At 45.5% G+C, this 14685-nt stretch overlaps 1 protein-coding gene across 19 annotated transcripts in view; it reads left to right on the forward strand.

The window, feature by feature from the left end:
* The window catches only part of CAMTA1 (calmodulin binding transcription activator 1), a 927426-nt gene that overhangs the window by 861936 nt on the left and 50805 nt on the right, over positions 1 to 14685 (forward strand). For 18 of the 19 annotated variants that reach the window (XM_038376458.1, XM_038376466.1, XM_038376465.1 and 15 more), the window contains one exon: positions 11707 to 11846. In XM_038376458.1, the coding sequence (XP_038232386.1) occupies positions 11707 to 11846 (140 nt within the window). Of the gene's footprint in view, positions 1 to 6723; positions 8120 to 11706; positions 11847 to 14685 lie in introns of those variants that run through there. The other variant, XM_043499831.1, reaches the window with a different exon arrangement.

Raw genomic sequence — 14685 nt, forward strand, 5'->3', positions numbered from 1 at the left:
TTGAAGTTTTTTTTGTTGAAGAATAGCCACTTTCCTCAGACATTCTTGTCAACTGCTAGAAATGGCCCACTTTGATTATCACCATAAAAGGTTTTCCTCCTCCCGCCCCCTTCCTGCTGGTAATAGCTCATCTTAAGTGATCACTCTCCTTACAGTGTGTATGGTAACACCCATTGTTTCATGTTCTCTGTGTACATAAATCTCCCCACTGTATTTTCCACTGAATGCATCGAATGAAGTGAGCTGTAGCTCACGAAAGCTTATGCTCTAATAAATTTGTTAGTCTCTAAGGTGCCACAAGTACTCCTTTTCTTTTTAAAAATCCTCAGTTTCACATATTTACATCTGAAATTTCATGGTTATAACCATGGGGGTACCGATCAAAAGAGTGTTGTGTGGTGGTCGCATTATTGCACCCTTACTTCTGCACTGCTGCTGATGGAAGTGCTGCCTTCGGAGCTGGATAGCCAGAGAGCAGCGGGCCAAGGTATAGGGGGTCATCACTTTTTGGGCAGGGGCAGGACTAGCCTTACGGGCATGTGACTGCCCAGGGCCTCGTGGCCAGGGGATGCTGTGGTTCCCTTTTTACCCCCGCCCCACCCCACTTCCCCAGCTAGTCCAAGGCCCTTTATATGCCTGAGCGCTGGATCCGGAGCTGGAGAGGGCAGAGCTGAGGGAAAGGGTGCCAAACCTTTGTGGAAGTTGGGGGCCTGTTTAGGCTGTAGCCACAGAGCTTCTTACAGTCAAGGGAGGTACCCAGATGTGGGTCTGACCTGTCCAGAGAGCGGCCCCTGCAGGAGAAGAGGAAGTCCGGACTAGCAGATGGAGCCCAGCACATGGTAGGAGCCCCAGCTGACGTGCCCCTGGTCCTGCCCGTCCCCGGCAGATTTCATAGTGAAGACCAGATTTCATGGTCCATGATGCATTTTTCATAGCCTTGAATTGGGTAGGGCCCTATCTATAATATCGAAGCAAAGACGGAGTAGTATTATAGTAAACTGTCCTGCATTGGCCCCAAGCATGTGTTAGATGATCTAATGCTGCATGTCTTGATCTGCTTGCTTTATTAGTTTCTGGAAAACAGAGGGAGAAAATCCTAATGTCCATAAAGAATGGTGCTGTGATCAAACCCCAGTTAATACTGGTGGGTTCCTTTGGCTGCAGGGCACACTGTCAGTTAAGAGTTTTTGAATTTGAACATGAGCATTTGAGTTGCTAGTAGGCAGCAGTGTTCGCTTCACATTTTTTTGATGGTTGGGTAATAGTTGAGCCTCAAACCTGAGATGGAACCGCCTGTGGAAAACTGTTGATTCTTATAAACCAAGCTCCCATCAGGAGTAGTGGTGCCTGTACCTTAATTTGTACAAAGTGCTCTCTCATAGCATCTGGTTTGAGAGGCACTGCAGAAGGTTTCCTCGTTTTTTTTATTAAGTTAGAGATATCCTTAAGGACAGAAATAGCATATTTATAACACTGCACTATTCAATCCCAGCAGCTCTTTCTTCCAGTGCAGGTGAGACGTGGATTCATAGAATTGCAGGACTGGAAAGGGCCTCAAGAGGCCATCTAGTCCAGTCCCCTGCACTCATGGCAGGACTAAGTATTATCTAGACCATCCCTGACAGGTGTTTGTCTAACCAGCTCTTAAAAATCTTCAAGGATGCAGATTCCACAACCTCCCTGGGCAATTTATTCCAGGGCTTAACCACCTGACAGTAGGAAGTTTTTCCTAATGTCCAACTTAAATCGCCCTTGCTGCAATTTCAGCCCATTGCTTCTTGTCCTATCCTCAGAGGTTAACAAGAATGATTTTTCTCCCTTCTCCTTGTAACAACCTTTTATGTACTAGAAAACTGCTATCATATCTTCTCTGAGTCTTCTCTTTTCCAATTAAACAAACCCAATTTTTTCAGTCTTCCCTTATAGGTCATGTTTTCTAGACCTTTAATAATTTTTGTTGCTCTTCTCTGGACTTTCTTCAGTTTGTCCACATCCTTCCTGAAATGTGGCGCCCAGAACTGGACACAATACTCCAGCTGAGGCATAATCAGTGTGGAGTAGAACGGAAGAATTACTTCTCGTGTCTTATTTACAACAGTCCTGATAATACATCCCAGAATAATGTTTGCTTTTTTTGCAGCAGCGTTAAACAGTTCACTCATATTTATCTGGTGATCCACTATGATCTTCAGATCCCTTTCTGTAATATTCCTTCCTTGGGCGTCATTTCCCATTCTCAACCTTCTTCATAACGTGGATCATATCTTAAGAGTGTCTGTCAGCCAACCCTCATCCAGTTCACAATTGCACAGAATCCCTGTAGCAACTACAGCAATTGTTTTTAAATGGAAGAGTAGCATTAGAATAGTATTTAAAGGATTTTAGCTACCTATAATGCAAGGGTACCTGCAAATAGGAAGGATGCCAACACCATGTGACCAACTCTTTCCAGGCATTGGAATAGGCAGTTTGACAGTAAATGTACTTTCACCATTTTAGCGGAGATATGTGAAGCATAAATTACTAAGATCTTTTAAAATAACATAAAAAGTTTGAATATCAATCCTTCCTCTACGGACACAGGGGCGGGGAACATCTGGTCCACAGGCTAGATCCGGCCATCTACTTAATTTAATCTGGACTGCGGCAAGTCTTCTGGGTGGAGGGGCATCAGGGAACCGCGGCCAATGGGAGCTGTGAGGGCAGCGCCTGTGGGTGTGGGCAGCATGCCTGTTACAGAGCCCTTTGGCCTCCCCTCCATCTAGGGGCTGGACATGCTAGCCACTTTCAGGAGCAGCGTGGGGCCAGGGCAGGTAGGGAGGCCAGGTGTCCGGTTTTCAACTAGAACACCCAGTCGAAAAGGGACCCTGCCGGCTCCGGTCAGCGTCACCAACCAGGCTATTAAAAGTCCAGTTGGCGGTGCTGTGGAGCTCAGGCAGGCTAGTCCCTACCTGTCCTGGCTACATGCTGCGCCCTGGAAGCGGCCATCAGGTCCGGCTCCTGGGCAGGGGGTATGGCTACTGGAACCTTGATTCTTAACAAGCCATTTCAATCTGTCTGTAGCCACATAAGCCTGCTGCCTGATTACAACAACATTACATGTAAGGCATTTTGAAGCTTCCACTATGTAGAAGCTTTATTATGGCTATTTACATGACAAAATAATTTATTCATCTGGAAAAATGGCTGTGTGGAGGATGGCATCCCGGGTTCTCTGTTAACTATTAATGATACCTAATAGACATCTTTTCGTATCAGTATTGCCAGTGACCTAGAGCTATTGGAAGATTTAATTCCACTTCCTGTCGTACTCAGGAAATTTAATGTTTCTGAATTGCCAACAAACTAACCATTATTTTGTAGCCATCTATGAACACAACTAGCCAGAGCCTTGGTGAGACACTAAAGGGAATAGCAATCACCTCGGCCAGGAGAACAAGAGAAATGGCGGCTCTGATGGCACATCCCCCTGCACAGTATTCTCTCAGGACAAGGTTACGCTCAGGCCACATCCAAAATTCATCCCTAAGGTAACCTCCCTGTTCCACATGAACCAACTGATTAACCTTCCAGTTTTCTACCCCAAGCGTCACTGTGTTAAACGGGGAGGCTTTATTACACACAGTAGAGGTCAGGAGAACCCTAGCTTTTTATCTGAATAGGACAAAGGCTTTCTGGAAGTCTCCTATGCTTTTCCTCTCTATTACGGAAAGATCCAAGGGCTCAGCAATATCAGCCCAGAGGCTTTCTAAGTGGGTCTCGAACTGCATTAGACAATGTTGTTAGGGTTGCAATATGACCCGTCCAGACAGTATTTGCACACTCTCCACAAGGTCGATCTCTTCATCCGTTGCCTTCTTCAAGAATGTCCCTATCTCAGAAATCTGTACGCGGTGACATGGGTGTCAGTCCACACCTTTGCAGAACACTGTGATCACTGGGGACTCCCCTTCCAATGCCATCTACGGCTCCACAGTATTGTCATCTGTAAGTGACCCGACTCCGAAGCCGCAACCATCTAGTAGGGATACTGCTCAGGAGTCCCTACAATGAACACCCATAGGACACTACTCCAAGAAGAAGTTGTTGTTCACCTTGTGCATAAGAACATAAGCAGTAATGATGGTTCTTCAAGATGTGTTCTACAACCCAGCCTCTTCCCCTCTACTCCAGAGTTCTTGTCAATGACTCTACTGTAGAGAAGGAACTGAGGGGGGTTAGTCTGCACATGCTGACGAGCTTCGTGGCAGGGCAGCCTATTGAGTAATGGGCCTGCTACTGAAGTTCTCCGATCAGCGGTGCAGGGACACAAGCTCACCTACAGTGGAGCACCCATAGAGAGAGACATCTCAAAGAACCATCGTTATTGCACAGGGCAAGTAACTTCTTCATCAGGCTACAGTTCTACAGTCTATACTTCAGACTCCTTGTAAGTCAAACTGTGCCCTTGAGCAGTGCAAATGTTGGGTGCCCCTGTGGAGCACTGTCCAGATGTTTGAGTAGAGGCTGCTTGGGAAACCTGGATACTATTACAGGGATTGCCGCTCGCTGTCTGTGGGTATGTCTACGCCACAAGGAAAAACCCATGGCTGGCCCAGGCCAGCCAACTTGGACTTGCGGGACTCAGACTGCAGGGCTGTTTCATTTCTGTGTATGCTTCCGGGCTCAGGCTGGAGCCCGAGCTCTGGACCCTCCCACTCAAATAAATATGTTAGTCTCTAAGGTGCCACAAGTACTCCTTTTCTTTTTCCTCCCTTTGTGTCTGTTTCCCCATCTGTATAATGGGGATAATGATAGTGACAGTCTGCAGATGAAAGATATTATGGAAGATCCAAGTACCCTTATCTGATGGATCAGGAAAGAGATGGGTTTGGATCAGTTTTTAAGAAAAAACACAGGATAAATTTTTGAAGGCTAGCATAGAACCTAGGATAATTAGTTGCATACAGAAAAACCCAGGGCTCAAATTGCTATTTCTGACAAATCAGTCATGTAAAAATACATTTCTATTGAAACTCCAATACAATGTGGGATCTTCAGGGTCAGAATAACCTGATCCAGCTTTCACCGGAACAGTTGATTCATGCAGTTGTTGTTTGTAGGATTAAAACATAATCCTTATGTACAGCTACATGCAGGGAACAAGTGTGTGATTTGTCAAAGCTGTCTGCGCTAAGCCATTCAACACTTTGCTTTTTAAATGTTTTCCTGTGTTGAATGGCTGTTACTTTCTCCCATTTGGAATTGGAGGCTCAGAGAAATGCTACTAGAATGATGTTCATAAGACTGTTCATTGAGCCGTTAATAAAATGAAGGTGCTGGCTGTACAGCCAGAGGTAGTGGTATTAAACATGCAGACAGTGGAAAGCCATTAACCTCTGCAGCAAATATGTGGCTCTCTGGCTCCTAGCAAGTTACAGACATAGCTGTGTTTGAAACAGAGATGTGGTGAGAAGGAGCTGGCTCAATGATGTCGGGTAGTTTCAGTCTCTGCAGTGTACGTGCTCTGCATGGAAATGGGGGAGGAGGAGGAGGAAATGACATGGTCTGCACTGCAGCACATTGCAGCACTGCCAGAACAAAGCCTTGTTGGAAAAACACTACCTAAGTAGAGGCTGTGTGCTGACCACTGTTTGGGAGCAGGTGTGGAAATGTCACCTGCTTTTTAGAGAAGTCAGTCTCCTCATGTTGGAGAGGCAAGGTGGGTGAGGGAGTATCTTTTACTGGACCTACTTCTGTTGGTGAAAGAGATAGGCTTTTGAGTTACCCACAGCTCTTTGTCAGGTCAGGGAAAGAAACTCAGAATGTCACAACTAAACAAATGTGGAACAGATTGTTTAGCACAAGTAATTAGCACATTGTAAGAGACCATTCAAGGTGAAGTGGCCAGTTAATGTCTGCAGTCATAGGACAAAAAGGGTGGGGGGGGAGGTAGTGGGTTACAGATTGTTGTAATACGCTAAAAGAAAAGGAGTACTTGTGGCACCTTAGAGACTAACAAATTTATTTGAACATAAGCTTTCGTGAGCTACAGCTCACTTCATCGGATGCATTCCGATGAAGTGAGCTGTAGCTCACGAAAGCTTATGTTCAGATAAATTTGTTAGTCTCTAAGGTGCCACAAGTACTCCTTTTCTTTTTGCGAATACAGACTAACACGGCTGCTACTCTGAAACTTGTAATAAGCTGTAAATCCAGTGTCTTATTTAGGACCATGATTTCTGGGCGTTGTCTACACTGCCACTTTACAGCGCTGCAACATTCTTGCTCAGGGGTGTGAAAAAACACACCCCTGAGCGCTGAAGTGTCAGCGCTGTGAAGTGGCAGTGTAGACAGTGCACCAGTGCTGGGAGCTATTCTCCTCATGGAGGTGGGTTTTTTAAAGTGCTGGTGCCACGACTACACAGACACATTAAAGCGCTGCTGTGGCCGTGCTTTAACATTGCTAATGAAGACTGCCCTTAGTGCCTAGCAAAGTTATGAATTTAAGCTCCAAAGCTCATCTTTTGAAGGTGTGCAGATTTCCTTTGAGATGAGGACTGAGAGGTCAGATACTCATGAAAAATGTTTGCCCACAGGGGATATGGTGGTTTTTATCTTTTATCATTTTTCTGTGTGAGTTCATTCGAGAACAAGGTGCTTTCATCCACATAGTTGTTGTCAGGGCATTTAGTGCACTGGATGAGGTACAACACCACATGTTGTGATAAGCATGTAAGACCACATGGATCTTGAAAGATGTGTTGTGGGGGGCATTTATCATTGTAGCAGTGGAGTTATGTCTGCAAGTTTTCTATCTGTTGTTGTGGCAGGGCCTGGTGCCACTTTGAGTTGGTAGGTCTCCTCTTACAACTGCCTGCCAGACTCTGCCCCAGAGGCCTTGGAATGATCTGAACAAGGAAATTATTAGTGAGATTCCAATTTTGTTTTGGCAAAGGAAACCAATTAATGGGCTCTTCACTATCTTAAAAACCTCTACACCCTTTGAAATAGGGTTGGAGAGGTGACTGGCCTCCCACACTCATTAACAGCAGAAATACTTTTTAAATTGATCTTACACTATTAATTAGTATGTAAAACTGAATTCAGATATCCCTGCAGGAGAGAGTCCAGTCTGGTAGAAGGGGTCAGGTGAGCTCTTTATCTGTTGTCAAACTTCAGGTAATTTCTAGTGACAGGCAAAAGCGTGATATAAACTCATGGGAGCTTCACTCTGACCCCAGTAATTTTCTGTCTCTAATTAATGGTCTGCAAATGGTCTCAGGCTCAGCATAGCACATAAGTTTGTGTCTCAGGTTTGATTTCCTAATGAAGAATCTTGCATTTCTGTATCTTATGGAATTCCTGTCCTGTGCCAGGAAACTCAGCAGGTAAAGCATACCTGACATTTCACTGGCAAATGATTAGAGAAACACAGCATTTGCCACCTTTTGATTACAGGAATATTCCCTGTAAATCTGTGCATATTAGAAAAGGGCAGTGCAATTCTGAGACAGCTGACTCCTGACCTACGTGTCCCAAGGAAACGTATTACTCTAGTGCCAGCATGCTGGAATTCCACTGTGGGGATGATTTTATTATTTATTGTTTGTATTGCAGAATCGTCTATGAGTCCCAGACATGGATCAGGGCCTCAGTGTGCTAGATGCTGCAAAAACAGAAGAAAAACATGGTTGCGGTATTACGGCACCGGAGACTACCAGTGAAATTGCTCTAGAGCAAGGCAGTCCTGCATCCAGTGGTGCCAAAGTACCATAGACTGCAAAGCTAAGGGGGGGCTACGGCCTGACCACTTTTAAGCAAAGATCCTGTATTAATCAGTGCAGCTGCTGCCAGAGCATTACTCCAGCTGCATGGTCACACCACCACAGATATTTGACCGGGCCATCCCTCTGTACAGAAGAAGGGGTGGCTGGGCCAGATATCAGTGAGTGGCATTGTGACTTAGTGCACAGGGTCACAACACCACTCAAATTTGGCCCAGCCACCCTTCTGTCTAAATGGAGGGGTGCTGAGCCAAATGGTGTTGCAACCTGGCACACAGGTTCCTGGATCGTGGAGCATTGGGGAGTACGCTGAGAATCCAACTCATGGCAGCACCAGCTCATGCACTGTGTGGGTAAGAGAGGGGGAGACTCCTTGGCTAGGGGAGACTAGGGGTCACTGAGGGAGGAGGGGACTATGGGAACCAGAATGGGATCCCTGGGTGTGGGATAGGGTCCATTATTTGTCCCCCCTCCCCTCGAAGCCTCTGGATTGCACTATTGCCCGCATTATCTCTGTGCGGAAATGCATGTAACCAATTCATAGAGCTCTGCTCCTCTTTTAGAGCCGGATCCAAACCCATTGAAGTCAATGGAAAGACTCCCCCTGCCTTCAAAGAGCTTTGAATCAGACCTTTTATTTTATGGTCTGCAACAGAAAGCCACGTCGTCTGGTACCGAAAGCCCAACCAGAGTAATGATTTGCCAGGACAGGGCAGCATGGGAGTTAGGGCTTGTCTACACTGGCAATTTACAGTGCTGCAACTTTCTCGCTCGGGTGTGTGAAAAAACACCCCCCTGAGCACAGCAAGATTGAGTGCCGTAAAGCGCCAGTATAGACAGTGCACCAGTGCTGGTAGCTATGCCCCTCGTGAAGGTGGAATTTTTAGAGTGCTGGGAGAATGCTCTGCTGCGACTACACAAGCCACATTGCACTTTAGCATTGCCAGTGTAGACTAGCCCTTAGACTGCATTTCTGGAGGATCGGTTCTGACTGGCTTGATCTCCTGTAAGCACCTTGCACGCTTTATTCCTGGGTCCTTAGTCTGTGGGTTATAGGGTCGGCTCCTGCTCTTTGTTTCCACTGGCTTATTTTTGCCCAGAAAAGCCTAAGCCTGTAAAAGCCCCTGGGGAAGAAGAGAAGCCAGCCTGGCTGCTTCCTTTTGGGGCCACTGCTACATAAGAGGGGAAGAAATCGGGAATCCCCTTACCACAGGTTACTCCAGAGAGATGGCTTCCCTGCCAGTTATTTGCTTGTACAATAGGAGGGGAAGGGGAGGAGCAAGAGACAGGTAGGGGAAGAGAGGATGGAGCACATGGGAGGGTGATGAGGTGAAGTGCAAAATCCAGCCATGTGATTTCCTTTTCAAAAAAACACAAAATGTTTATTGCATTAAAGCCAAGTTAAAAATGGACAAGTCCCCTTCATCCCTCCTTCACCCTACCAGTGTCAATTCCCCACAATGGCAATTGATGTCGGTGCCACACGTTTCTAGTGCCATCACATGCGGGTCCGTGGGCCATTCTTGCCATTGAAATGCACTTGTGCTGTGACAGTCTGAAGACCCCGGCCTCATCATTGGAAGTAAAGTAGCAAAGTGTAGGCTGGCCTGACTGTTCCTGCAGCCTCCTGGCTGACATCCATAATCTGTCTCCGTTTAATAAGAAGAAGAGGAGACAGTTATCTAAGGTTCTAGACACCTGAACACATAGTTAAGGTTACAGCAGAATCCCAGCGTTATTAAAAGTTAATTCATATAAGCGCTTGCCCAACCAGCCACCTATAAAAAAGCTCTTTTTTATCCTTTCATCATTCCAGAAAGCACATTATCAGCCCTCTCAAGAGGGTAGTTTTTTCAGTGTGCTAGAAGGTCACCATATTTGGGCTTTTTCAAACCCAGGGGGAAGCAAGTTCCAGAATCCTGGAGCCCTCACAGAGAACGCAACTTCCTCTCTTAAGGAGGGGAATCCACCTCATGTGCTTCTGCTGGCAACATGGCACAGGGAGTGTGGAACATAAAACATAAATCCCTTCCCTGGCAATTTACTGCTTCCCTTCCAATCACAATGTCTAGAAATCCCCTATGCTTCATGAAATTACCCTGAAGATTAGATTTGATATGAGTCAGGAAGAAATAGTCACTAATTACTTCTGTCTTTGATGCAACTACATAACTTCCATTGAGGCCAGAACAGACCCTAGCAGCTAATGCAAGAAGGTCCAGAAAACTCTGAATGACCTCTGACTTTGTGCACCACAGATATACTGATGCACAACCAATAAGAGTATTGAGAGGGAGACCAGTCTGTGTAGACATTCAGTTGACCAGAGCAATTCACCTCTTCTCACTGTACTGATTTGACCTAGATACAGGGCACAGGACAGGTTTATCTTAATAATCTTGGTGAAGCAACATGCTTGTGTTGGCTTCCATCTCTTAGTTCATAAGACCGGCCATACTGGGCCAGACCAATGGTCTATCTAGCCCAGTAGCCTGTTTTTCGACAGTGGCCAGTGCTCCTTCAGAGGGAATGAACAGAACAGGACAACTTTGAGTGATCCATCCCCTATTATCCAGTTCCAGCTTCTGGCGGTCAAAGGTTATGGGACACCCAGAGCATGAGGTCGTGTCCTGACTATCTCGGCTAATATCCATTGTTAGACCTATCCTCCATGAACTTATCTAATTCTTTTTTGAACCCAGTTATACTTTTGGCCTTCACAACATCCCCTGAGTTCCACAGATTTACTGTAAGTTGTATGAAGAAGTACTTCTTTGTGTTTGTTTTAAGCCTGCTGCCTATTAATTTCATTGGCAGACTCCAGACTCATTTGTTATGTGAAAGGGTAAATAATATGTTCCATAATTTTAGCCCTAGTAGCTGTTTCCTCATACTGGTTTGCAGTTCAGGAGGAGGAGAGTACCCAGTGGTACCTGCCGGCTCCCACAGAGATCAATCCCAAGTAAAACAAGCATTTTGTAAAGAATCTTTGATGTGCCCAAATGCTATCCACGTAGTTGGCAGTTGCCACCAGCCTGGGGGAGTGGAGGAAGTTTGTCTACTGCCTTACTTTACAATAGCATTTAAAGTAATTGTTACTGAACCCTTACAAGTTTTCAGGTAACTAGCACATTTTATGGGCTTTGTCCATGTTAATTTCTGAGAACTGGGATCTGGGTCTAGGCCTAGGAAGAAGGGAATGTGCTCCTCTACTAGCTCTTTGTTCCAAGAGAAGCTTTTTCCTATAGCAATCAGTCACTCATGGTTCTCATCAGGTAAAGCATGCCTTTGTAAAATGGGGGTGATGGTAGGGCTGCCCAAAGCCAGCTGTTGTGGGGAAGGGGTCAGCTCGATAGGAAGCCATAAGATTTTGGAGAGGAGCAGGGAAGGCAAAGCCATATCTCTCTCTTACATATTTCATTTATAACAATTGTATTGTAGATTAGCCATAAAATATCAGCTACCTTCTCTTCCCCACCAGTTGAGGAACCCAAGACTCTGAATTGTTAGATACTTGAACATAACAAGCAGAAAGTATCAAGGAGATACAATAATGGGACAGAAGCAGGTGCTCTTCTACTCTTGTGATCTAGAGGAGAGCAACTCCACTCCACAGCCTCCACCTGAACAGGAGGTGGGCTCCGAGTGCAGCATGAGGACTGTCCAGAGTTCTTTCAGGAAATCTCCAGTTCTGACTGTCTTTAATCTTTACTTCCTTTTGCTTTGGAGATGTTCACCAGCTTCCCTGGTCAGAGAGTCTGTCTGAGACAGGAAATTATTCCGGGATCCTGCTTCTGACAGTATGAATTACAAAATAGAGCTCGCCTTCTGTGCATCTCCTCCTGGTGCCAGGTCCCATTTGTGATTTTGTGCAGGAGGTCACCGAAAGCTTGCATTTGTCTTCCATGGAAATGTCATAACTCTGTCTGTTTTGACCTAGATAATCAGTTCAGGATGTCAATCTTGGAACGACTTGAGCAGATGGAAAGGAGAATGGCTGAGATGACGGGATCCCAGCAGCACAAACAAGGAGTAGGAGGCGGGGGCAACGGGAGCGGGAATGGAGGAACCCAGACGCAAGTATGAGTCCTTCGCAACTGAGTCAGTTTTGCTTTTTACGCGCTACTTCTGGAATTTGCTTTTTGGAGGATGGGGGAGATATCTTTTAAACACCACTTGCCTCTTGAGAACCTTTTAATTACAACCTCCTCTCAAAATCTCCATCTTTACCAGCATTATAAATAGTAGTTCTCACTTCTTTTATGGATTGATTGTGAATCTATTAGGAGATGCATATCTATGGTCCATGGAAGTCTGCTCTAGTGACATAGAAACCCAAATTCTGTAGCCTCCCTTTGGAGATGGGCACATAATGAAGAATAAAGACCACCTGGCATTGGCTGACCCAACAGATGTAAGAAGATTGAGGCTTCTGTCAGTGTGATGCTCAGGAAGGATTCTAAAGATTTTACATCTGTTAGTGATACCTTATTCCCTTTTTACATACTAGTTGAATGCTAGTCTGACAGCTTAACTCCCACTGAGCTCTTGCTGGGGAGCACGTAGAACTGCTGCTGAAGGTTGGAAATGGCACCCAGAGCAGGTAGTTGTTTGATGTGTGCTTGTAGCAGAGGGTGCAGGCTGCTACGCACAACCCCACTGGCTTCATAAACTATCTGGACTAACTATTTTCTGTGTGATGAATCAGAATGATAAATCACTTTGTTAGTAATATAGTACAGTGTAATATGAAAGAACCAAATTTTCATACAGTTCCATAGTTATTTAATAAATATCATAGAACCATGCACCGCAGAACAGAAATACACTGTCTCCAACATCTGTACTGGCCTTGGTCCCAGGAGCGAAGCAACCAGGCAGTCTCTGTCATCCCAGTGACAGCAGCAGGGTTGGTTGTAGTGGCATCAAACAGCAATAATAACCCACTAGCAGGTAGACACTACCATCCCCCTCTAGGGTGTCTTCCTCTCCCCCGCCTACACCAAATCCCAATTAGATCTGGGAGATCTCCACAAGCCAACACCTAGGTTCACTCTGCCTCCTTAGCCAGCATGGCCCTCCCACTGAGCAGGTCCATTTCTTCATGTCCACTGAAACAGCTCCTGCCTTTAAAGCAAATAAGCAAATGTTGTGATACTGGTGCCTGCTGAACAGAAACCATTTTCTGCTGTGTTACACACCAGTGCAAGCCAGGTCAGTGGGGTGGCACAGATGTAATTGAGCATAACTTGATCCAGGAGACTTAGAACTGGCTGGCAGACTTGAGGTGTCTCAGTATCCATATGCTTTTTCTGAAGCTAAAGGCTGAACCAAGATAAAGTTTTATTATTAATGAGAACAAAGCTATCAGCTGCTCAGATTTTAGATTGGATATATTGTTATATCTTGTATCCAAAGACTTATACACAATGATCCTGAGTTAACTGATCGGCCTGTAATAGGGGCATGCTTTGGTGTCTTGGAATGACAGGGAAGCTGAGGTGTTTTAACTGAAATATCTTCTTTGTAGGGGTCATTATTTCTCATAAGACTTTTATTCTGCTTCCCAGTATTTCTGTTCAAACGTATATTTCCCTACAGGTTGTCTGTTGCTCTGAAGCAGCATTTTGGGTTAATTATATCCATTACTATTAAAACATCCCTTCCCAGGAACTGGCATTGGAGGATGTTGATGTCACTAATTCTCATCTGAAAAATACCTAAATATGAAATTACATAAATACCTGTTTTAAAAGGGCTGTAACTAAATAGCTACACAATATAACATAATCATAGAATCATAGAATATCAGGGTTGGAAGGGACCCCAGAAGGTCATCTAGTCCAACCCCCTGCTCAAAGCAGGACCAAGTCCCAGTTAAATCATCCCAGCCAGGGCTTTGTCAAGCCTGACCTTAAAAACCTCTAAGGAAGGAGATTCTACCACCTCCCTAGGTAACGCATTCCAGTGTTTCACCACCCTCTTAGTGAAAAAGTTTTTCCTAATATCCAAGCTAAACCTCCCCCATTGCAACTTGAGACCATTACTCCTCGTTCTGTCATCTGCTACCATTGAGAACAGTCTAGAGCCATCCTCTTTGAAACCCCCTTTCAGGTAGTTGAAAGCAGCTATCAAATCCCCCCTCATTCTTCTCTTCTGCAGACTAAACAATCCCAGCTCCCTCAGCCTCTCCTCATAAGTCATGTGCTCTAGACCCCTAATCATTTTCGTTGCCCTTCGTTGTACTCTTTCCAATTTATCCACATCCTTCCTGTAGTGTGGGGCCCAAAACTGGACACAGTACTCCAGATGAGGCCTCACCAGTGTCGAATAGAGGGGAACGATCACGTCCCTCGATCTGCTCGCTATGCCCCTACTTATACATCCCAAAATGCCATTGGCCTTCTTGGCAACAAGGGCACACTGCTGACTCATATCCAGCTTCTCGTCCACTGTCACCCCTAGGTCCTTTTCCGCAGAACTGCTGCCGAGCCATTCGGTCCCTAGTCTGTAGCGGTGCATTGGATTCTTCCATCCTAAGTGCAGGACCCTGCACTTATCCTTATTGAACCTCATTAGATTTCTTTTGGCCCAATCCTCCAATTTGTCTAGGTCCTTCTGTATCCTATCCCTCCCCTCCAGCGTATCTACCACTCCTCCCAGTTTAGTATCATCCGCAAATTTGCTGAGAGTGCAATCCACACCATCCTCCAGATCATTTATGAAGATATTGAACAAAACGGGCCCCAGGACCGACCCCTGGGGCACTCCACTTGACACCGGCTGCCAACTAGACATGGAGCCATTGATCACTACCCGTTGAGCCCGACAATCTAGCCAGCTTTCTACCCACCTTATAGTGCATTCATCCAGCCCATACTTCCTTAACTTGCTGACAAGAATGCTGTGGGAGACCGTG

The sequence above is a fragment of the Dermochelys coriacea genome, chromosome 18, assembly GCF_009764565.3.
Source record: "Dermochelys coriacea isolate rDerCor1 chromosome 18, rDerCor1.pri.v4, whole genome shotgun sequence".
In the NCBI taxonomy this organism is placed as follows: Eukaryota; Metazoa; Chordata; order Testudines; family Dermochelyidae; genus Dermochelys; species Dermochelys coriacea.